Source organism: Bubalus bubalis, chromosome 8 (genome assembly GCF_019923935.1).
Source record: "Bubalus bubalis isolate 160015118507 breed Murrah chromosome 8, NDDB_SH_1, whole genome shotgun sequence".
Classification (NCBI taxonomy): Eukaryota; Metazoa; Chordata; class Mammalia; order Artiodactyla; family Bovidae; genus Bubalus; species Bubalus bubalis.
In genome coordinates, this window is record NC_059164.1 from 107,162,250 (window position 1) to 107,186,958 (window position 24,709).

The 24,709-nt window shown below is 39.3% G+C and overlaps 1 protein-coding gene and 1 pseudogene across 1 annotated transcript; both read left to right on the forward strand.

Annotated features, from left to right (window-relative positions):
- Positions 1-5,449: 5,449 nt before the first annotated feature.
- LOC102412562 lies at positions 5,450-6,380 on the forward strand (annotated as a pseudogene).
- Positions 6,381-23,133: 16,753 nt separating this feature from the next.
- On the forward strand, positions 23,134-24,075 carry LOC102412229 (olfactory receptor 2A1/2A42). The gene is given in 3 exon segments (XM_025290755.3): positions 23,134-23,413; positions 23,416-23,702; positions 23,704-24,075. Coding segments are annotated over 3 exon segments (939 nt in total).
- The last annotated feature ends 634 nt before the right edge of the window (positions 24,076-24,709 follow it).

Consider the following 24,709-nt stretch of genomic DNA (forward strand, 5'->3'; position numbering starts at 1 on the left):
ATCAGCCTGCTTCACTATGTACTTCCACAGTATCTGGTATATCGGAAGCACTCAGTAGTATGATCAATTATTATTAACCTTTAACAGATTCTCAAATAGCCTTTCATTACAGGAAACTGACAGTCCTTTGTGCTCAGCAGTAGTTCTTATATCTGGGAAAAGTCACTTATCAGTCCTTACCCCATACAACAACTTTGCGAAGTCTTGGCTTAGCCCTACATAAGTACTAAGATGAATTAGCTTTCAGTTCGTTCTTATTACGTGCAAGTGAACACCCTTACAGTTCAACTGAACTGTGGATAGACATGGGTGATCATCTTAGGAGTTCTTCTTCACACATGCCTACTACTTTAGAAAAGAAATTTCCAGCTCCCTATTGCTTCGAGATTTATTTTTTAGGATACAGGTTTCATCAGATTCTGATGTTTTATTTATATATGAAATGATTTCCTTCTTAAATATTTACTTTAGAACTTTAGAGTTGCCTGATTATTTATTAACCAGATAATAATTTGCCATTTTTTAACTCTGGAACAATACATATATGAATTATAGACATCACTATGCTTATAAGGTATGCTTGGAACTATGATACTTCCCCTTTAACCACACCAGCAGTTTAAGTTTAATCTGTTTGCATTCCATTTGACTGTTTTTAACTAATATTAGATATGTAGATAGTAAATAAAAATAAGAAAAAATAAAGAAGTCTATCCAAAATTTAATTACTTAAAACAATTTATAAATTCTTTAGTTATTCTTATTAACGTTTTAAAATCCTATTTTAGTCCAAATCATCAGAGTGAAATTCTTTTGAATTTCTATACTTTGTTTGGGACTAATGAGCTGAACTTGAAATAGTCATAGTAGAACGCATTTTAAAAGACACCAGACCTGAGATAAGGACATCACAATGTAGATGTTTACTCATTTGTTTATTAACTGCCAGGGGTATAAAAATGAACAAGCCTATTGCTGTGCTTTAAAATAAATCAAATCTGAAATAAATATGGCTGCTGTGCTTTAAAGAATATACATGCATTCTGACCTTTTTCATCTGTCTTTCAATTTCACTAAAAAAATCATGATTTGTACTGTATTTCTTTTTCCATTTATATTTTCCTGTGAAGGAAAATTGGAAAAGGAAATTGCTGTTTTAGGAGGGGATGGATTCAAATATATTGTATATCTTTCACAGTCAAATATTCTTACATGTTTTATGTGCTTAAAAAATATAGAAACTTTGTTACGCATAGAAATATATAATATTAACCTAAAGTCAAATAATCCCTGGTAATATATAACGACTTTTTATTGTATTAGTTAGATTACTTTTGTGTCCAGGCAATGTGACAACTTATGAATAATGTTTAGGAGGAAACAGACATCTCATCTGTTGTTGTTAGAAAGGGATCCATTTCTTTCCAAGTTTTGCTTTAGTGAGGTTACCTTGGTCTGGGGTCTAGTCCTCACTTTTTAGATCCAGCTTTGGAAAGTGTTCAGGAACTACATCACGCTATGTAAATCACAATTGGATAATGCATAAACCAGAACATCTAAATGTTCATTCATTTAGAATTTGAAATGCAATTGCATAATAAGCAAACAACTTTGCTGATTGATGCCTTCATCTTATTCCCTGGTCAGCTGGTAAAGAATCCACCTGCAATGTGGAAGACCTGGGTTTGATCCCTGGCTTGGGAAGATCCCCTGGAGAAGGGAAAGGCTTCCCACTCCAGTATTCTGGCCTGGAGAATTCCATGGACTGAATTCCATGGGGTCCATGGGGTCATAAAGAGTCGGACACAACTGAGCATTCTCTTAAGTGTTAAGTTAAATGATGAATTGGTGAACACAAAATCAGAGCAGGAGGGCTAATCAGGGATCTTACTGACTAGCATTATTGAGTACTGGTCATCCAAACCATCCATCTAGACTGTGGACATAGAATTGCCTGATGCGTAGAATCCTGTGTGAACTGGTCAGGCTTCCCCTTCCCTGAAGGTCTTTAAGACGCACAGACAGTGCTGCCTCTCTGACCTTATATCTGTGCTCTGTACTGAGCAGCTCCTTTCTTTCACCCAGTCTTTCTCTAACACATAACTCACTCAACTGAGTACATTTGGGTTCAAGCGCATCTTTCTGTCCTGTCTCCCTGATACTGTTTCAAAGTACCTTAGGTGGACTTCTGGATATTCCCAAAACTCTTAAGTCACGTGTTTCTTGATATTATCTTGTTTTCAACCTATGGGTTCTTATTCTCATCACTTCGGTTTATGTTTCCAAGTTTCTCTCTCAAAATTCAATTCTGTCTCTTACATCCATGTTGCACTAGAAATAATGTTGAATTTTGACATAGTGTATAGAGGAAACTATCATCCAAGATACAAGGTAGGAAAAAAAAGTTTAATTTACCAAACCACAAATTCATAGACTAGATACCTTACCACTAACATACTAATGCTGCCATTTGTCAAGAGGCAAGCTGAATTTATCATTGTTTCTGTTAGATACTTGTAAAGTATGTATTAATCTTTACTGCTGATTTCAGTCACTATTTTTTTTGTTTAAATGGTAATATGTTTTGGATTTCAGATATAAAACATTTCCCAAATATGAAGGATTGAATCAATAGTAAGATGGGTCTAGTTCCTGATTCTAGGCTATGATCAATCTTATTCTCTTTTAAAAACTGTTTTCCAGTTTTATTGAGATATCATTAACATACAGTATTATCTAAATTTAAGGTATACACTGTAATGATTTGACTTGCAAATATTGTACAATGATCACCACAATAAATCTAGTAAATATCTATCATAGCATATAGCTAATTGGTACTCTAGCATAAATTTTTTTTTAATTTTAAAATTAAAAAATAAATTTAAAAATCCATCTCACATATTAATAACCATAAAAAGAGAAACTGCTTTTTTTTTCTTGTGGTTAGAAGTCATAGGGTCATTACTCTCTTACACCTTTTAAATATACCATAGAGTAATGTTAATTATATTCATTATGTTAGCTATAGTCACTAGTACTTATTTACCTTATAACTAGAAGTTTGTCCCTTTTGAGTATGTTGATCTAGTTTCCGCTCCATACGTACCCTTCAATCCTTAACCACAAATTTAATTCCTGTCTATAAGTTTGGTGTTTGGTTTTTAGCTCCCACATATAAATGAGATCATGCAGTATTTGTCTTTCTCTGTCTCATTTATCTCACTAAGCAGAATGCCCTCCAGGTCCGTTCATGTCACAAATGTCAGGACTCCCTTCTTTTTGTGGCTGAACACACACACACACTCTCTACTTCTTATCCTCTCGTCTGCTGGTGAACACTTAGGTGGTTTCCTTTTCTTGACTATTGTGAGTAATGCTGGTATGAACATGGGGGCACAGATAACTTTTTGAGTTAGTGTTTATTTTCCTTCAGATAAATGCCCAGGAGAAATTGCTAGATCGTATGGTAATTCCGTTTTTATTTTCAGGGAAAACTTCCATATTGTTTTTCACATTAACTGTAACAATTTTCACTTCCACCAACAGTGTAAAAGGGTTCCCTTTTCTTCACATCTTTGTCAACATTTGTCATCTCTTATCTTTTTGATCATAACCATTCTAACAGGCATGATGTGATATGTCACTGTGATATTGATTTGCATTTGTCTGATATTGAGTGATACTGAGTAACTTGTCAGGTGCCTTTGGTTATCTGTATGTATTCTTTGAGTAGATGTCCATTCAGATTGTTTATTCACATTTAGATTGGATTATTGGCAACAAAGGTCCATCTAGTCATGGCTTTGGTTTTTCCAGTAGTCATGTATGGATGTGAGAGTTGGACTATAAAGAAAGCTGAGTGCCGAAGAATTGATGCTTTTGAACTGTAGTATTGGAGAAGATTCTTAAGAGTCACTTGAACTGCAAGGAGATCCAACCAGTCCATCCTAGGAGATCAGTCCTGGGTGTTCATTGGAAGGACTGATGTTGAAGCTGAAACTCCAATACTTTGGCCACCTGATGTGAAGAGCTGACTCATTTGAGAAGACCCTGATGCTGGGAAAGATTGAGGGCAGGAGGAGAAGGGGATGACAGAGGATGAGATGGTTGGATGGCATCATCAACTCAATGGACATGAGTTTGGGTAGGCTCCTGGAGTTGGTGATGGACAGGGAGGCCTGGCATGCTGCAGTTCATGGGGTCACAAAGAGTTGGACATGACTGAGCAACTGAACTGATTGGCTTTTTTGCTGCTGAGTTGTATGGGTTTTTTAAAATCTATATTTTGAATATTAACCTCTTGTTCAATATATATGGTTTCCAAGTATCTTTTCCCATGCCTTATGTTGTCTTTTCATTGTGTTAATTTTTTTTACTTCTTTGCTGTGCAGAACCTTTTTAGTTGAGGTAGTTCCACTTGTTTATTTTTTATTTTGTTAGATGTTATGTCAAAAAATTCATTTCCAAGAGCCAGGTCAAGGATCGTTTATGTTTTATTTATCTCTTTGTAGTTTCAGTTCTTTTGTTTAAGACTTTAATCCACTGTGTGCTAATTTTTGTGAGTGGTGTAAGATAGGAGTCTAATTTCATTCTTTTATATATGAATATCCAATGTGCACATTTACTGAAGAGACTGTCCTTTCTCCACTGAGTATTCTTGGCTCCCTTGTTAAATATTAGTTGAACATATTTGCAGGGATTTATTTCTGTGCCCTGAATCCTGTTTAATTGGCCTGTGTTTCTGTTTTTATGCCAGTAATGTATTGTTTTGACTACTGTAACTTTGTAATACAGCTTGAGATCTAGAAGTAGAAAGCCTGAAGCTTTGATCTTCTTTCTCAGGATTGCCTTGGCTCTTCTGGGATCTTGGTGATTCCTTAAAAATCTAGGATTATTTTTCTAGTTCTGTTAGAAATACCATGGGAATTTTGATAGGGGTTCCATTGAATCCATCTATGGCTTTTGGCAGCATGTACTAATTCTTCCAATCTGTGAACATGGGCTTTAAATACCAGTTACTTCTGATTCTTTCTACTACTGGGTGGCTCTCCCACTGATTTGGACATAAGCAGCTCTTAGACAATCCATATTCCATGATTGTTTTCTCATAATCTGGTTTGATATTTCTTAATTTCAGGACAGTGTCAGTGGCTCTAGGTAAGTCTTTATTGATGACATATTTCTCCTCTGTAAAATTGAATATTGGATAGAAATTTAGTTTATTGAACACTTAACTTTATTTAGATAGACAAGTCTGTCTGTCTTTCTTTTTTGCTTCCTTCTTCCTTCCTTTCCCCTTCCCTAGCCTTTCTATTCTTTCTTTCCTTATTTATAATTCAATGAGTTCTTAAAGATGTTTATTAATAGTTATCCATATACCAAAAATATATAAAGTATTAAATAAAATCGATGTCACATAGCTGTCTGGTTCTCTCTTAATAGTGAAATGGAGAAAAATCAGATGATGGTTACAGAGTTCATCCTACTAGGGTTTTGTCTTTGTCCAAGGATCCACTTATTCCCTTTTGGGCTCTTCTCCCTGTTCTATGTTCTCACCCTGCTGGGGAACGGGGTCATTCTGGGGCTCATCTCACTGGACTTCAGACTGCACACCCCCATGTACTTCTTCCTGTCACACCTGGCCATCATTGACATGGCCTACGCCTGCAGCACAGTGCCCCAGATGCTGGTCAACCTCCTGAGTCCAGCCAAGCCCATCTCCTTTGCTGGCTGCATCACACAGACCTTTCTCTTTTTGAGTTTCGCTCATACCGAATGTCTGCTCCTGGTGGTGATGTCCTATGATCGGTGTGTGGCCATCTGCCACCCACTCCGATATTCTGTCATTGTGAGCTGGAGAGTTGGCATCAGCCTGGTGGGGACTTCCTGGGCATGTGGCTTCCTCCTGGCCCTGGTCCACATGGGTCTTGTCCTGAGGCTGCCCTTCTGTGGGCCTCATGAAATCAACTACTTCTTCTGTGAAATCCTGTCTGTTCTCAAGCTGGCCTGTGCTGACACTAAGCTCAACCAACTTGTCATTTTTGCTGCTTCAGTGTTTGTCTTCATCTGGCCCCTCTGCCTGCTGCTGGGCTCCTATGTGTGCATCCTGGCCACCATCCTGAGGATCCAGTCAGCTGAGGGCCCAGGAAGGCCTTCTCCACCTGCTCCTCCCACCTCTGCATGGTCGGGCTCTTCTTTGGCAGTGCCATCATCATGTCCATGACCCCCAAGTCCCTCCACCCTGAGAAGCAGCAGAAGACCCTTTTTCTGTTTTATAGTCTTCTCAACCCCATGATGAACCTGCTGATCTACAGCCTTAGGAACAAAGAGGTCAAGGGTGCCCTGGGAGAGCACTGTTCAAGGAGAGTCATTTCTAACTGGTGATATTTGAATCCAAAAAAGTTCTCTGCTCTCTTATGTATGCCTTGATGACACAAGAATAAAGCTTCTTTCTTCCTTTGAAGGAAAATTTTTAGCTATACTGCATTCATTGATTTTTCTTTCAGATGTGATTTTATTGTTATTGTTAAGTCACTAAGCATGTTCCGTGAATTTCATGAACTGCACTCCAGGCTTCCCTGTCTTTCACTATCTCCCAGAGTTTGCTTAAGTTCATATTCATTGAGTCAGTGATGCTATCCCACCATCTCATCTCTGTCGCCCACTTCTCCTATCCTCAGTCTCTCCCAGCATCAGAGTCTTCCAATGAGTCAGCTCTTCACATCAGGTGGCCAAAGTATTGGAGTTTCAACTTCAGCATCAGTGCTTCCAGTCAATATTCAAGGTTGATTTCCTTTGGGATTTACTGGTTTGATCTCCTTGCAGTCCAAGGGACTCTCCAGAGTTTTCTCTAGCAACACTCTTCAAAAACATCAGTTCTTTGGCAGTCACCCTTCTTTATGGTTCAACGTTCATATCAGTACATGACTACTGGAAAACCCATAGCTTGGATTATACTATGATTTTTGGTTTGATTGCTCTGAATTTAATATTTCTGAAATTAACATTTATTTAAATTGATTTCCTGAGTCTACACAGTTCAATACATTCTTTCTGCTTTCCTGCCCAATTGTATAGGTCACAAGATTTGAAAGAAAATAGAAAGTTATAAAGGGAAGTGATCTTCAAAAGCCTAGAAGCACACTTGTCCACTCTCAAAAATTGCACTCCCCCTGCTCAAGAGTAAGTCAGAGATATCTAGCTAGTTGTGCTCCATAATGTTGAAAAATCTCATATGAAAATTGTTGAGTCATATTAGAGAGCAGGCTGATTGAAGGAACATAATTAATACAAGGTATTTTGGAGATCCAAACCAGTCAATCCAAAAGGAATTGGACTGCACGGAGATCCAACTAGTCAATCCTAAAGGAAATCAGCCCTGAATATTCATTGGAAGGATTGATGCTGAAGCTAAAACTCCAATACTTTGGCTACCTGATGTGAAGAACTAACTCCTTGGGAAAGACCCTGATGCTGGGAAAGATTGAAGGCAGGAGAAAGGGACAACAGAGGATGAGATGGTTGGATCGCATCACCTACACGATGGACATGAGTTTGAGCAAGCTCTGGGAGTTAGTGATGGGCAGGGAAGCCTGGAGTGCTGCAGTCCATGGGGTCACAAAGAGTCAAACACGACTGAGTGACTAAACTGAACTGAACTGATTTTGGAGAAAGCAGGGAAGATAAAGGAAAAGCTTGCTGATGGGGTGGAAATAATATGTTGTTTATAGCTTTGGGGGTAAACTGATTAGCTCATGGCTACTAAAAGAATAAAACTGGGTGGAAAATGGGTACAAACAAATATTTTCTGTTGTTTTTTAGATTCCCAGAAAATTTTGTGTGTTGAATGTAAGTTATGTAGATGTACAGACTGTCTCTGTATATTATTTTCTAGTGTCTTTTCAACAGTAATTTCATAGGAAATTTTACCTGATAGTATAAGTGGCTAGTATGGTATGACTGGCTCTTCTGCCTTGTGGTAATTAATTCTGTTTTACAAACCCAATGGTCAGAGTTGAGTCCCATATGTTTGAAATAATTTTTTCAGAGTGTTACTTTTACATCCACTTTATAACTTGCCCTGAGACAAGGATGGCCACTTTCCTCCAGACTCTTCCTCAATTTCACAGTAACAGTGAACAGGAGGGTTGTTCAGTAGAATAAGGGTGTGTCCTTCATTTGGGGTTTAGTAACTTCTCAACCCTACTCTTAATCACTGTGAGTGGGCAACAGCGCTTACTGAATGTAGAAACAAAATGGGTTTTTACAAAAAGAGTTAAGGTTTGAATTAATCACTCAGTGCTGTACACTTCGTATTTATATCGATCATTTACATGGATCATCTCATTCAGTCATCATAACATATCCCAGAAGAGGGTCCTATTATCGGTCTATTTTATGTATGCATGTACCAGAAAAACAGCATCAGACTTTAACCTGGACAGTCTGACTCCCAAGCCTTGTGTACTTAACTATAACAATGTCATAGGTCAATATCATTGTAATTCAATAAAGAAGAAGTCTAAGATATCTCAAGGAAGAATATGTTAACTGAAGAAGTATCTCTGCACTGTCTCACATATGCAAAGTGAGCTACTCTTTGCTCTCCAATGCCTGGAAGATCAGAGACCATTTATGAGAGGTCGGTTGTTCTGGACAGTAAAACCTATGGACAGAGTTGCAAAAGGTATTGCAGTTCTAGAGGAATAAAGACTATAAAGAAGGTAAGAATTAAGTCTACTCTCACTGAGATTGGTGATTTAGTTCAGCTAAGATCAAAAGCAGTTTTTCAAGCTGGTTTTAGAAAAGGCAGAGGAACCAGAGATCAAATTGCCAACATCCGCTGGATCATCAAAAAAGCAAGAGAGTTCCAGAAAAACATCTATTTCTGCTTTATTGACTATGCCAAAGCCTTTGACTGTGTGGATCACAATAAACTGTGGAAAATTCTGAAAGAGATGGAAATACCAGACCACCTGACCTGCCTCTTGAGAAACCTATATGTAGGTCAGGAAGCCACAGCTAGAACTGGACATGGAAAAACAGACTGGTTCCAAATAGGAAAAGGAGTACTTCAAGGCTGTATATTGTCACCCTGCTTATGCAACTTCTATGCAGAGTACATCATGAGAAATGCTGGACTGGAAGAAGCACAAGCTGGAATCAAGATTGCCGGGAGAAATATCAATAACCTCAGATATGCAGATGACACCACCCTTATGGCAGAAAGTGAAGAGGAAATAAAAAGCCACTTGATGAAAGTGAAAGAGGAGAGTGAAAAAGGTGGCTTAAAGCTTAACATTCAGAAAACTAAGATCATGGCATCTGGTCCTATCACTTCATGGGAAATAGATGGGGAAACAGTGGAAACAGTGTCAGACTTTATCTTTTGGGGCTTCAAAATCACTGCAGATGGTGACTGCAGCCATGAAATTAAAAGACCCTTACTCCTTGGAAGAAAAGTTATGACCAACCTAGATAGCATATTGAAAAGCAGAGACATTACTTTGCCAACAAAGGTCCGTCTAGTCAAGGCTCTGGTTTTTCCAGTGGTCATTTATTGATGCGAGAGTTGGACTGTGAAGAAAGCTGAGTGCCAAAGAATTGATGCTTTTGAATTGTGGTGTTGGAGAAGACTCTTGAGAGTCCTTTGGACTGCAAGGAGATCCAACTAGTCCATTCTGAAGGAGATCAGCCCTGGGATTTCTTTGGAAGGAATCATGCTAAAGCTGAAACTCCAGTACTTTGGCCACCTCATACCAAGAGTTGACTCATTGGAAAAGACTCTGATGTTGGGAGGGATTGGGGGCAGGAGGAGAAGGTGACGACAGAGGATGAGATGGATGGATGGCATCACCGACTCGATGGACGTGAGTTTGAGTGAACTCCAGGAGATGGTGACAGACAGGGAGGCCTGGCATGCTGCAATTCATGGGGTCACAAAGAGTCGGACACGAACTGAGCGACTGAACTGAACTGAAGATCAAAAATCATTACAAAGACATCAACACCCTCTGTCTTTCTCTCTCTCTATCTCCATCTCTGATTTTGTCTCTCTGTTTCTCTCACTACAGGCCAGGCACTGCACTTTACAAGAATTATTTCATTTCATCCTCAAAATAGCCCTTTCAGGCAAGAGACAATCCCCATTTTACACATAAGGAAATGGAGGCAGAGGGACTGAGTAACTCACCCAGTTCACAGCGAATGACAATCCAGTTCAGGATTGTACTAAGGCAGTCTGATTCTTGACCCTATAATCATTACCACTGGGTAATGGCCTCTTTAGAGCATACCTATGGGAGAAGGCAATGGCACCCCACTCCAGTACTCTTGCCTGGAAAATCCCATGGATGGAGGAGTCCTGTCTGACTGAGCAACTTCACTTTCACTTTTCACTTTCATGCATTGGAGAAGGAAATGGCAACCTACTCCAGTGTTCTTACCTGGAGAATCCCAGGGACAGGGGAGCCTGTTGGGCTGTGGTTTTCGGACGTGACTGACATGACTTAGCAGCAGCATGGGTAAAAATCAGGGAAATTGAGAGGCTGAATCAAAGCAAGTGACTCAAACCAGTGAGGGCACTGGGCTTTCGAAAGAAAGGACTTGCATTTGCTAGAGATAGCAGCTTGACTCCAAAGTGAGATGTGAACAGTGGGTGTAGTAACAAGAAGAACTGTGGCTCCAAGGGTCAGAGAAGGAGGCGGTTCTCTGGAAATGAGCTGAGAAGTGAAAGAGAACCAGTGCAAGAGAAGACTGATGCCACAGTTTCTCACTGGTTCCTCACCAGCAGAGGACAGGCAGAATGGATGTTTGATAGTATTTTGTCTAAAAAGAGCCTTTTCCCAAGACAAAGGAATCCAGATTTCATTTGTGGCATTCCCAGTGGTTAAAAGGGTGGTATTTACAGAACCTTGCTCAGGTAGGTATCATGTTTCACCTGTAAGATGAAGAGCTCCCCAAGGGCAGGAACTGGACTCTGCTTATCACTTTTCACCAACACTAGCGCCCTGCCTAGCACAGAGTGAGTACTCTACAATCGCCGTTCATGCGAATTTATAAGCCTTATCAGTTAACGACTTACACATAATTTTCAGTGTTAAACTATCTTCTCATTTTTTTTTTTTACATTTTAAAATTGTTCTCATTTGCAGAACATAGTATGTAGAAAATAATTATAGCTAAAATGTATTTAGTACTGCCTGTGTACCAAACACTATATTAAAATCTTTAGATTGTAATCATCACATCAAATTGTGAAGTAAGTACTAAGTGTATCTCAGTTATAAAAATTGAAGTTTAGAGAGTCAACACATTCATTGTCACTAATAATCAAAACGTGAAATCAGAATTCAAATTGAGTCAATCTGATCTAGAGGAGGGGCACAGTGGTAAAGAATCTGCCTGCCAAGGCAGGAGATGCAAGTTCGATACCTGGGTTGGGAAGACCTCCTGGAGAAGGAAATGGCAACCCACTCCAGTCTTCTTGCCTGGAGAATCCCATGGGCAGATGAGCCTGGTGGGCTACAGTCCAGGAATTTGCAAAGTGCTGGACATGACTGAGCAACTGAGCACACACAATCCAGATTAATTGCAAACCATTCTTTTGTAAGGGACCTTCTGATATTTACATCTTCGATGGCTTTACCAGTCCTGTTCTATAGTAGACACTCAGGAAATGACTAAATAAAATATGATCATTTAGTCAAAACTCCTATCCAAAAAAAGGTAAGTACCTCCATAAAACATGTGCCTTAAATATGGCAACCATTAATCTTTCAAAGTTAGATATCTTACTGACCATTAAATAATTTTAGTTCCATATGCACTTTGTTCTTGCAAAAGTTTCTTATGGGAAGAATATGAATAATTACATCCCATTTGCCAGTGATTCAGAGCTATTGCCAATATATTAAGATTGCCTAATTTAAAAAGAGCTGTGTATATTCATTTCTATCATGTAGAACAAAGGTTATGTCCCTTTCAAAAAGAGCACGCCAAATAGCTAAACCAGGATGGTGCTTATACTATAGCACAGTAGATACACAGAATGTGTTAACCCTTCTGTGTCTTGTGTGATATGGTGAAGAATTAGGGGCTATAACTACTGCAGGTGATAGGGATGGGACATGTGGGGTGGAAAAAAGTTCAGAAGCCACTAGAAATTGGAAAGCCTTGGTGTCCTTGGCATATCACATGGGCACTGTCAACTACTGACCGATAGGACACTGTTCATTGCTAGGTATATAGATTTGTGCTTCTCTGGTGTCAATGTTGATACAAGTCATCTGTTGTGGTTCAGTTGCTCAGTCATGTCCAACACTTTGTGACCCCATGGAGTGCAGCATGCCAGGCTTCCTTGTCCTTCACCATCTCCCAGAGCTTGCTCACTCATGTCCATTAAGTTGGTAATGCCATCCAACCATCTCATCCTCTGTCATCCCCTTCTCCTCCTACCTTCAGTCTTTCCCAACATCAGCATCTTTTCAAATGAGTCAGTTCTTCACATCAGGTGGCCAAAGTATTGGAACTTCAGCTTCAGCATCAGTCCTTCCAATGAATATTCAGAGTTGATTTCCTTTGGAATTGACTGTTGGATCTCCCTGAAGTCCAAAGGACTGTCAAGAATCTTCTCCAACATCACAGTTAAAAAGCATCAGTTCTTCAGTGCTCAGCCTTCTTTATGGTTGAACTCTTACATCAGTACATGACTACTAGAAAAACCATAACTTTGACTAGACAGACCTGTTCCAGCAAAATGTTTCTGTTTTTGAATATGATGTATAGGTTTGTCATAGCTTTTCTTCCAAGGAGAAAACCTCTTTTAATTTCATGGCTGCAGTCAGCATACACCATGATTTTGGAACCCAAGTATATAAAGTCTGTCACTGTTTCCATTGTTTCCCCATCTATTGCCATGAAATTATGGGACTGGATGGCATGGACTTAGTAATTTGAAAGTTGAGTTTTAAGCCAGCTTTTTCACTCTCTTCATCAAGAGGCTCTTTAGTTCCTCTTTGCTTTCTGCCATAAGGTTGGTGCCATCTACATATCTGAGGTTACTCATATTTCTCCCTGCAATTTTGATTCCAGTTTTTGCTTCATCCAGCCCAGCATTTTGAACGATGTACCCTACATATAAGTTAAATATACAGCCTTGACATATACTCCTTGACAAGAAGTCTGAGCATCTTGAATAAATACTGGTTCTGATTCAGCAGGTGTGAATGTGATGGGCAGAGATTGCATTTCTGACAACTTCTCCTATCTTGCTGATGGTGCTGATCTACAGACCACTTTGAATATTTATGATATGGAGAAGCTTTGGTAAATCTATGGTTCCTAGGAGGAAGAGGGAGAAAAATGAAAGAAGAGATTGAAGATGGTCTCACAGGATGTTATGGTTGTGATGCTTTATCACAGATTACGGGAAGACATCATTTGCCTTGCTTTCTTGATGAACTTTGACGAGAGCTCTGGACTCACTTTGGTCTAGTTCATTTGTTTTATTTTATGCTTGTTCTCTGTTGTTTGTTTTTAATTTGGGTAACCGTTTTAGGCCAGGGAGCAAGGTGCATCGTTGAGCATAGTCTGGTTTAGTCCTCAGAGGCCTGACTCACAGCCAGGACATCTAGCTTCTTATGCCAATTCTACCAGGCCACTGTGTGCCTTTCAGAAAGTCACTTAATTGCCATGGACATCGGTTTCCCACTGTAAGATGAAATGTTGGACCAGATGACCTATAAGTTCCTCCCAGATCTCTAATTTTATGCCTTTCTGCTAGCTTTCTAGAATGAAGGGTTTTTTTTTTTTTTCTTTTACATGAAAACAAAATAAAGTCAATTATCTTGAGAATTGAATAAATTTAATTCCTGAGCCTTACACATAGTAGAAGTTCAAAAGTAACCACCAACTTAAGAATACTAATACATATCTAAGAACTATGAATGGCATAATGTGTGGAGAATTAAGATATAAGATATTCCACATGAACTGTCCTCCCTAAGAAAAAAAGGATTTTGATAGTCTGTTTACAAAGGATTAAAATATCATTTATTTGCAAAGCATCCCAGATCTCTAAGTCTGCTGATGTTGCATCACAAGTATTAATAGTTTGCATTTATTGAGTGCTTATTCCATATCAAGTACTGTTCTATGAGGACACAGCCATTAATACCAATCTAATCTTCACAACAATTGCCGGAGGAAGGTTTTACTACTATATTCAGTTTATACTTTGAAAAGAATCAAGGCACAGAGAAGTTCAGTACCCCTCAGGGATCACATGGTTACTGAGTGGCAGAGTAGGACTCGCCCAGATCCTCCAAAGGCAGTGACTGTGTCTGTAAAGTAAGAGGCTGGGGGATGCAGCCATGTGCTGGCAGTTACATCCCAGAGACAACTGCATAAGGAAGAAACTCACACATCTTCTACTGTCTTAGTTAAGGGAAGTGCTGTGCTGTGCTGTGCTGTACTTAGTCATTCAGACGTGTCCAACTCTGCAACCCCATGGACTGTGGCCCACCAGGCTCTGTCTGTGGGGATTCTCTAGGCAAGAATACTGGAGTGGGTTGCCATGCCCTCCTCCAGGGGATCTTCCCAACCCAGGTCTCCCATATTGCAGGTGGATTATTTACCATCTGACCCTAAGGTAACACTAGTAGCTGACATTAAAAAAACAAAAACCTATCAATAGTCTTATTAAATTCTGCCTCTTCCTTCTCTGTTGTTAAGGATCCCAAACAAATTCTGTCCCTTTAATTCATAATTACTTAAGAAATATACTTCGGAGCATTGTCATTTTCATTCTTTGCCATCCGTTTCTGTCGCAACCCCGAAGATACATTCACTGGTGTCTTGGGTAGTTTTCACAATTTAGTTTCTGCTCTTTTATAGATTTACTTTGAAAGGCAATGGAATCCACCCATTTTATGCTGATCTTTATCTGTATTGTGTTCAACTGAACTCTAAAATCGAATGCCAGCAGCATATTTATTGTAGGCATCAAATTATAAATTTATAAACTTTATAAATCAAGTTATAAAATTATAAATGTCTAATGAAATCAATGCCCAATGCTAACAAATAATGTAAATGTTTTCATTTCACCTAATACTGACTGTGTTGTCTGTCTGCTGAGTTCTATCATACACTTACATCATTTTTACTCTCTTTAAACAATAAACACTATAAAGATAGTTACTACAGTTTAATTTTAACAGAATATAGACAATTTTGAGCTGTAGATATTTATCTTTATGTTCCTAACAGACTTTTAGAAGTTTTAATTTTTGTGAAAATCCCAAATCTTATATTTAATTACTGGTTGTCTTACTTTTAAGTTTTATTTTTTATGAAAATGTCCATTTATAACCAATATTTCTAAGTTTAGATATATTTCTCTAAACTGTTCTTTACACAAGTTTATAGTTTACTACTTGTTCATGAAAGGCGGTTTCCTGATTTCTACATGCTGACATAGAGTGTAAACATTTGAGAGCATATCCATGTCAAATAAGATATGACCAATCTCACTGTATTATTAATAGGCTCTTTTGTATACATTTATCTGGGCTTCCCTGGTGGTTCAGTTGGTAAAGAATCTACCTGCAATGCGGGAGACCTGGGTTTGATTCCTGGGTTGTGAAGATTCCTTAGAGGAGGGCATTGCAACCCACTCCAGTATTCTTGCCTGGAGAATCCCATGGACAGAGGAGCCTGGCAGGCTACATACAGGCTATGGGGTCGCAAGGAGTCTGACACGACTGCGCAACTAAGTACACACATTTATGTCTTGTATTTGTTCACATTTCACTCTGACCACTTTTACAAGCTGTCCACAGGTTAAAAGTTGTATCAACTTAACATGTAATAGAAAATACTGTATTTTGAAGTGATGTATTTCCAAAATTTTATACTTCTAATTATTACTTAAAAGTTTTTGTCTTTATATCCTAAACTGACTTTTTATAAGTGATGTTTATGTGATGTTAAATATTGAAAGACATGTCCTAAAACATTATTTTCATGAAATTTAGCAGGATTTTTGTAGTTTACATTACTTCTCCATTTTTCAGATGTTCTGCAGTTCACCTGGAGAAAGGAAAGGAGAAATCAAGAAGAAAGTAGTCTTAATATTTATGGGTTGCCTGCTATGTACCAACTTTATTATATAATCAGGAGCACTTACCCCGTCCCTAAATAAATACATGGTTCTTCTCATAATGGACACACACCTGTGGAGCACAGGTAAGCATGTTTTCAAAATGTGATAATCTGTGAAAGATTATGTTTATGCCTCACTCCCAGCATATCAGAGGTCACGCTATAAAAACTCATTCATTTGTAAATTTCACAATTGCTTGATATGAAATTCATAAACTCAAATGTCCAGTATAAGACAAAAGGACAAATAAACATGAGGATACCTTAGGCAACAGTTGTCTCCACGCTCCTGGAAGAGGTGATGGTTTCTGGAGAAAGCCCAAGTCCTCCCCCTTCTCCTGAAGGAGAAGACTCTTCAGCACCTCTTCAGAGCAGAGACTAGAAAGTAATTCCAGTGGTCGACCTACTTTGATGGCTTGTGTCTTAGAAAATCCTTCCCTAAGCAGTGTCTAATAAGCCCCCCTAGGACACCTTGCCTCTTTGGACCTCCTAATCCATTTCCTGCCTCTATAAGCAACTCTCAGCAGCATCTACACGTCTTGAGTTGTTACTTGGAATCAGCTGCTTTTTTCAGGGTGCTTTCTGCTCACCTCTGCTAACACAAGGGACCCAGATCACACTGGGGAGAAGAGAAACTATACAACTTAATGCCAGGAGCTTATTCGATGTCTTACTGGTTCAGGTTCCTTATAGGTTCAGCTGAACCATCTGGAGATTTGAGAACCACGGCAGTGCTGGGATTCATGAAATCCAAATAATGCCAAGTATTCAGGGACTGTAAGGAGTGCTGTTTTCTCAGGGGTGTGCCCTGGGGCTGTCTGTGTTTCCTAATCTTATCCTGCTGGGGACGAGAAGGGAAACAGAAGAGGAGAGTTGCTCTGTCCCCCTCCCAGTGGAGGTGGATATGCGCTACATGTCACAGCCACTCCTTCCAGTGAGCCCTCAAGAGCTACAGCCAGGTTGAGCCCATCAGAGAATAAACCTCCTTTTCTTAGGATCTGGTCTCATTTCCAATCTGGAACAGAGGTGAGGGCTCTACAGCTCCCGTAGAAGCTCGCCAAGGCAGGACCCCATCCAGCCTTCAGGTGCTTTTCTCTTCTGAGACCCTGAGTCCAAATATGGGTGTGAACCAGGTGGCTGTATTTTATTTTACCATCAATTCCTCTTGCACATGTATAACATCTAGTATTTTGGTTTTGTTTTTTAATCTGATTTTTATTTTATATTAGTGTATAGTTGATTTACAATTTGTGTTCATTTTAGGTGTACAGCAACGTGATTCAGTTATACATATATCTATTCTTTTTCAGATTCATTTCCCATATAGGTTATTGCAAAATATTGAGTAGAATCCCCTGTGCTATACAGCAGGTCCTTGTTGGTTATCTGTCTTATATACAGTAATGTGTATATGTTAATCCCAAATTCTGAACTCTCACTTTTATACTGCTCTTCTTTTTAAGCACAGATAAGGAAATTCAGTCTTCTATAAATATGGGCTAATAATTATTCTTCTATAAATATGGGCTAATAATTATTCTGCTGTGGGGATAGTTTGAAGAAAAATTAATGCTAACTTTTTAACATATTCCTCACAAATAGTGTAAGTATATATTTAATTCGGTTAATTTCATTCTATACAGTGGATAAGTAGCTGTATGAAACCTATAACTTCGCTAGAAGTTGCAAACCTCTGATGCTAGATAAAAGAATAAGAAAATCCTGGGTGTTGGATTTAGGTTAAATATATGGAATAATTTTTATAAACAGATTTTTCTAGGATATATTAGGGTGTGATCTTTCATTTCAGGGAAACTGACCTTACTTCAGTCTTTATGTTTATGTCTCATCAATAGAACCACAATATATAATCTATGAAGCCCATACATATCTCATCCATTACCCATAACTTGGAGAACAGTGTCAGGCACACAGAAAACACTTTATATATTAGACTTTCCCAAATCTAGAGTGTACATGAATGAAAGTGAATGTATGTGTGTGTGGTTGTGTGTGTATATGTATATGTGTGGTTGAGGAAAATGCAGAAAAGCAAGAGTTGCTACTTACAGGATAATCTCTTTAGTTTTTAATAGAATTGTCAGCTTTAAGCCCTTTTTAATCCCCAATATCTCTTAAACTAATCATGCACTTTCCAAATAAAGATATTGAAGGTCAGAAGCCAAAACCTGCCCTACTGATCCTTCAACTGTATATTATCCACAAAAGGACATTGTTGACTTACACTGTAATACAGTCACTGTTTAGTAGAAATATGCTTAATTTTTACCTCAATTAATTCATTTAACTATTTAACGTGTATTACCCCAATTTTCACAACAACCTCATGTAATAGATACTGTCACTTTTCTTTCAAAAATTTTAATACTAGGGCTTGAGAGGTTAAGAACTCAGAATCATACAAGTAGTAAATGCATGTCTGATCCTTAAATTTATGCTCTTTAATTACTACTCCATCTTGCTTTTCTATGATAAATGATCAATCCAGAGGTTAGAAAATCTGTAAGGATATAGCTGAACACCATCCACCAACTAGACACCTAGAGACTACTTCATCCACAGCAAAATACACATTCTTCTCAAGCTCACATGTAACATTCACCAAGATAGAGCACATTTAGGGCCAAAAAATACACCTGAACAAATTTAAAAGAATAGAAATCACACAATGACTGTTCTTAGATCAAAACAGAATTAAAATGGAAATCATTAACAGATTTAGCTGGAAAATCCCCCAAATATTTGGGGATTACACAATCACTTTCTAAGTAACACATGGGTCAAGGAAGAAAGATCAACAGAAATGCTAAAATATTTTGATCTAGAAAAGAATCAAAGAAGGGCTCTACTGAGTACGTTAACTGTAACAGATATTTCTTATAACTTGGAAGTAAGCACGCAGCACTTCGGTTGCAGTGGGGGTTTAAAAATAGCTTTCGTTTTTAGGAATGCTCTGTGACTCACACCCACAACATTAGAAAAGAGTTTGTCAGCCCACCAGATCTTAAATTTTACTTTTTGAAACAGAGGCCCCATATAGTGCTGACAGGTTTGTTCATGTATAAAGAAATGATTCCAATCTTAGATATTTACTTTGAAACCACAGAGATCCTGGATAATGTATTAGTCATCAAACAATTTGCCAGTTTTTAAATTGCTAACTTGTACATACATATCAGATGCATCATTATAGCATAAAATGATGCTTGAATGTTGTATTTGAAATTGGGATGTATTTCATTTCTTTCTTAGTCTCATCTTTCAGTTCTCATAATCTTTAGTAAACTAATCCATTTGAGTTCAGGTAAGAGACTTCTAATGCCATGTAGAATGAAAATAGGGCTTTCCTGGTGGCTCAATTGGTAAAGAATCTGCCTGCAAGGCAGGAGACGCAGGTTCAACCCTTGGGTTGGAAGATCCCCTGGAGAAAGAAATGGCAACCCACCCCAGTATTCTTGCCTGGATATCCAATGAACAGAGGAGACTGGCAGGCTGTAGTACATGGGGTCATAAAGAGTTGGACACAACTTAGTGATTAAACCACCACCAGCATAAAATATGAGGGAAAAAATAAAGTAGAAGTGTTTTTCAGGTGTTCAATGCTTAAATATTTTGGAGATTCTACACTTGTTATTACCAAACTTCAGACAGCATTCTTTTTGGCCTTGGGAAGAATGTCCTTAATTTGGTATGATTATTCTCAACGCCAGAGGATGAGATGGTTGGATGGCATCACCAACTCCATGGACATGAGTTTGAGCAAGCTCTGGGAGTTGGTGATGGACAGGGAAGCCTGGCGTGCTGCAGTCCATGGGATCACAAAGAGTTGGACATAACTGAGTGACTGAACTGAACTGATGCTCAGAAAAATTTAAGCAAGTCTGAAGTACCAGACCCACTTCAAGGATGGTCCAAGCATTCAATATTTAGGCATTCATTCACTCATGTGTCTCATTGATTCATTTGTTCACTCAGTAAACATTTGCTAAGTGCCAGAATTTAAAAAATGGATACACCTGTTCTTTGTTCACAAGGGATGTGTTACAATCCAGTTAACAACTCTTCATAAAGAATTTTAATATAGTCAATAGGCCTCCTTCCTCCTGTGTCTGCCTTTAGGTTTCAAAGAGATTCCTACTTTGTAAGCAGTGTTTCTTTTTTCTTTATGTAATTAACTTGGAAGTTATAAAAGGAAATAAAAGAGGACTTTAAAAAGAGATTAAGCATTTTATAAGAGGTAGATTCAGATGCATTTTCACAGCTAAATGTTTTATTATGTTTTATGTATTTTCCAAATAAATTTAAAAGGTTGTCCTAAAACAATGATTTTTAATATAATCCTGAAAAAAATAAGCCTTCATTATGTGTTAGAAATTCATAGTACAGTTGATTTAATTGTGTCTTGCTAATAACTTATTGATGTGTTAGTTGGTCAGTCATGTCAGACTCTCTGCGACCCCATGGACTGTAGCCCACCAGGCTCCTCTTTCCATGGGATTTTCCAGGCATAAATAACCCTGAATGGAATTATTTGTTATAACAAATTGGCAAGAACTTTGATTATCAGCACATCCTCTTTGTCAAAATGTCTGCATAAGAAGGCAAATCAATATCTCCTGGTTGGTTGGTAAGCATGGAATCAGGGTGGGAGGTGGGGAGGTGCTTAACTGGAGGTCTTACCAGTGATAGTATTGATCCCTGATCACTGAAGCCATCTGACCTGTAGACACAGACCTGCCTCAGGACAGCACGCTCATCCCATCAGGCCAGACACCCCAGGACACTGCTGAAGATGTGCTGATAACCACTGTCCCATGGATCACTGCCTGCTTTATTCCTCAGTCTTTCCACAGACAAGGACCTCACACAATTGTTATATTTGGATTCCTGAGTCACAGTCAGATCCTCTCTTCCTTCTTCCATGAAAAATAATGAAGTGAAAGTGTTAGTCGCTCAGTTGTGTCCTACTCTTTGCCACCCCATGGACTGTAGCTTACCAGCCTCCTCTGAAAATGGGACCGAGGCAAGAATACTGGAGTGGGTTACCATTTCTGTTTCCAGGAGATCTTCCCGACCCAGGAACTGAACCCAGGTCTCTTGCATTGCATGCAGATTCTTTACCACACAGAGCCACCAGGGAAGCCCTTCCTCCAAGAGATTGCATCAAAGCTCCTTGAGTGGAGTTTTTTGCATGCACTTAGAATTCTCCAGTTATATATCTACACAGTTCTCTTGTTTTCCTTCTCCAGTTCTCTCCATTCACGATGAGTGGACTTTACAAGTTTTATTCCTCTTTTTTCCGAGTTCCTCAAGGAGTATCTCATTATTGTCTCCATTGGTATTAATGACTGGTGTTAATTTATATTAATGACAACTAGACCAGGATATTATCAACAAAAGCACCTTTCTGTACATTAATCCTGGAGAAGCTGCTTCTTCCAAAATAAGCAGGCCCAAGTTCAATAGATCAGCCTCAGGTCATGTTTGCCTAGCAGTAAGGTGCTAACTAAATGTTTGCACCAGCAAAGATGTTATATTTGTACATGGTATTTTGCAGAAGCTGTAATCCAGGACTTAGGACAAATAAACATCACCAGTTCACAGAAGCATCAAATACTGAACCACCAAATGAATGCTATACACATCTCTAAAATGACAAATTCACTAAATTACTTTTCAAAAACAATTGGCTATCTGTAAAGCAGATATCAGTTCTTGTGTTGCTGAAGTAGGACCAAGTTGATTTTTTAATGAATTGTCATGTCTTGTCTTTTTGAATTTCACATATGGTACATGATGCAAATGCTAAACCATCACACAAACACTGAAGCCTACCACACACTTGTTCCAGGTATGGCCTTTCCCACTTATCCTATGACCTAGATTTTCTCTTTTAATAGGAGTAGAGTAGTAGGGTTACAGGTAGCACATGGGAAGCTACATCTTCAAGTGTTTCACCTGCATCCACACACACTTATCACAGCCTTCAAAGCAACGTGTGAGTGCTGACTTTACGGTGATTTACACCCTTGCACAAAAGGTCTAGATTCACAATACACAAATGCCATGCAGCACTCCCAAACCCAATTCCTACAAATTGTAGAGGTTGTTATTCAAAACAGTTGCTTGGTAAATTAGTAACTATGATGGCATCAGTACATTCACAGCCAATGGTTGGTTTGATTTCATCACTCATTGTAACATACAGGTATTCACTAGAGTTCATGTGGAGCATATCCACTGATTCCTTCTTAGCAACTTAAACAATCACATTGTCATAAAAGTTGCCCTTTATCTTTTCGTTCCTCCTGTTATCATGTAAACTACTCTACATCTAGAGAGCAAAGGTTGATTTGCTGAAGGCAACACAGTTGATATTTCTGTTGAGAAACTGGAATTACATTTCCTCTCTAGGACTACTCTAATTCTCACCTTTGGTGTTCTTCCTTTACTGATTACTTCTACATTCCAGAAATTCTCTTAGTAACAGATGTGCAGCTTAGCAACTTGTCATCATTTAGGAATGTGCCTTAGTAACTTGACACATGCAGCTTCAGAAGGATTCCTATGTCGTGGTTATTTTATCTTCTCTTTTGATTGGACATTCTTTCTGCCCATCACGCATCAGTGGCTCTAGGTAACCTATCATGGTGACACAATCCCTTTCTGTAAAACTGTATGTCAGGTTATATGATTAACTTAATGTATAACTAGTCATCATCTTAACCCACTCCAGTGTTCTTGCCTGGAGAATCCCAGGGACGGGGGAGCCTGGTGGGCTGCCGTCTATGGGGTCGCACAGAATGGGACACGACTGACGCGACTTAGCAGCAGCAGTCATCATCTTGAAATCATGTCCCTTAACAATGCTATTCTTTGAAATAATGTCTAAGGTTTTCAACAATTCTGTTCTAAGTGATCCTGTTTTATAGTTTTCATAGTGAAATGGGAGGAAATCAGACAATAGTTACAGAGTTCATTCTACTGGGACTTTGTCTTGGCCCAAGGATTCAGATGCTCCTCTTTGGGCTCTTCTCCCTGTTCTATGTCCTCACCCTGCTGGGGAACGGGGTCATCCTGGGGCTCACCTCACTGGACTGCAGACTGCACACCCCCATGTCCTTCTTCCTGTCACACCTGGCCATCGCTGACATGGCCTACGCCTGCAGCACGGTGCCCCAGATGCTGGTTAGCCTCCTGAGTCCAGCCAAGCCCATCTCCTTTCTGGCTGCATCACACAGACCTTTCTCTTTGTGAGTTTCGCTCACACCAAGTGTCTGCTCCTGGTGGTGATGTCCTATGATTGGTGTGTAGCCATCTGCCACCCCCTCCGATATTCTGTCATTGTGAGCTGGAGAGTTGGCATCAGCCTGGTGGGGACTTCCTGGGCATGTGGCTCCCTCCTGGTCCTGGTCCATGTGGGTCTCGTCCTGAGGCTACCCTACTGTGGGCCTCATGAAATCAACCACTTCTTCTGTGAAATCCTGTCTGTCCTAAAGCTGGCCTGTGCTGATATCGGGGCTCAACCAATTTGTCCTCTTTGTTGTCTGCATGTTTGTCTTAGTCGGGCCCCTCTGCCTGCTGCTGGGCTCCTACGTGCGCATCCTGGCGGCCATCCTGAGGATCCAGTCCACTGAGGGCCGCAGCAAGGCCTTCTCCACCTGCTCCTCCCACCTCTGCGTGGTCGGGCTCTTCTTTGGCAGTGCCATCATCATGTCCATGACCCCCAAGTCCCGCCACCCTGAGGAGCAGCAGAAGAGCCTTTCCCTGTTTCACAGTTTCTTCAACCCCATGCTGAACCCACTCATCTACAGCCTGAGGAATGCAGAGGTCAAGGGTGCCCTGAGGAGAGTGCTGTTCAAGGAGAGTCATTTCCTGTTGGAGTGACATTTGAATCACTGCCCCCGCCTGAAGAGTTCACTTGGAACTTCGGTACTGAGTATCTACCAAAGCTCATCACTCTGTGTCTCCGAGACTAAGTCATCCAAGACACTCTGTAAAGAACTCTCTTTTCCTCCCCATAAATTAGTTAGGTTTTGCTGCATTCATTATATTTAATTCTATCAACCGTATTTACTTTTTCATTTAATTACTTATTTACTTTTTCATTTAACTACTTGGTGAATTAAGATGATCCAGAGGGGGGAAAAATTATTTTATCCACTGCTAAGGAGCCCAAAAGGTTAAAATAGACACTCTACCTCTGACTCCACCGGGCGTGTGCAATAATAGCAGAACAACAGGCGTTAGTGATATAACCACATTCATAACAATTTTTAAAATACTGTTGCTACAGCCAGAGACGCAGAATCCATGAATAACTTGTCCATTTTCATCCCACGCTCAGATGTTTCCTCTCAATTGTAAATCCTCTTAGAAATAGTGAAGTGTAGTTTGTCACTCATGTACGACTCTTTGCGATCCCACTGACTGTAGTCTACCACACTCCTCCAACCATGGAATTTTCCAGGCAAGAGTACTGGAGTGGATTGTCATTTCCTTCTCCAAGGGATACCCAGGG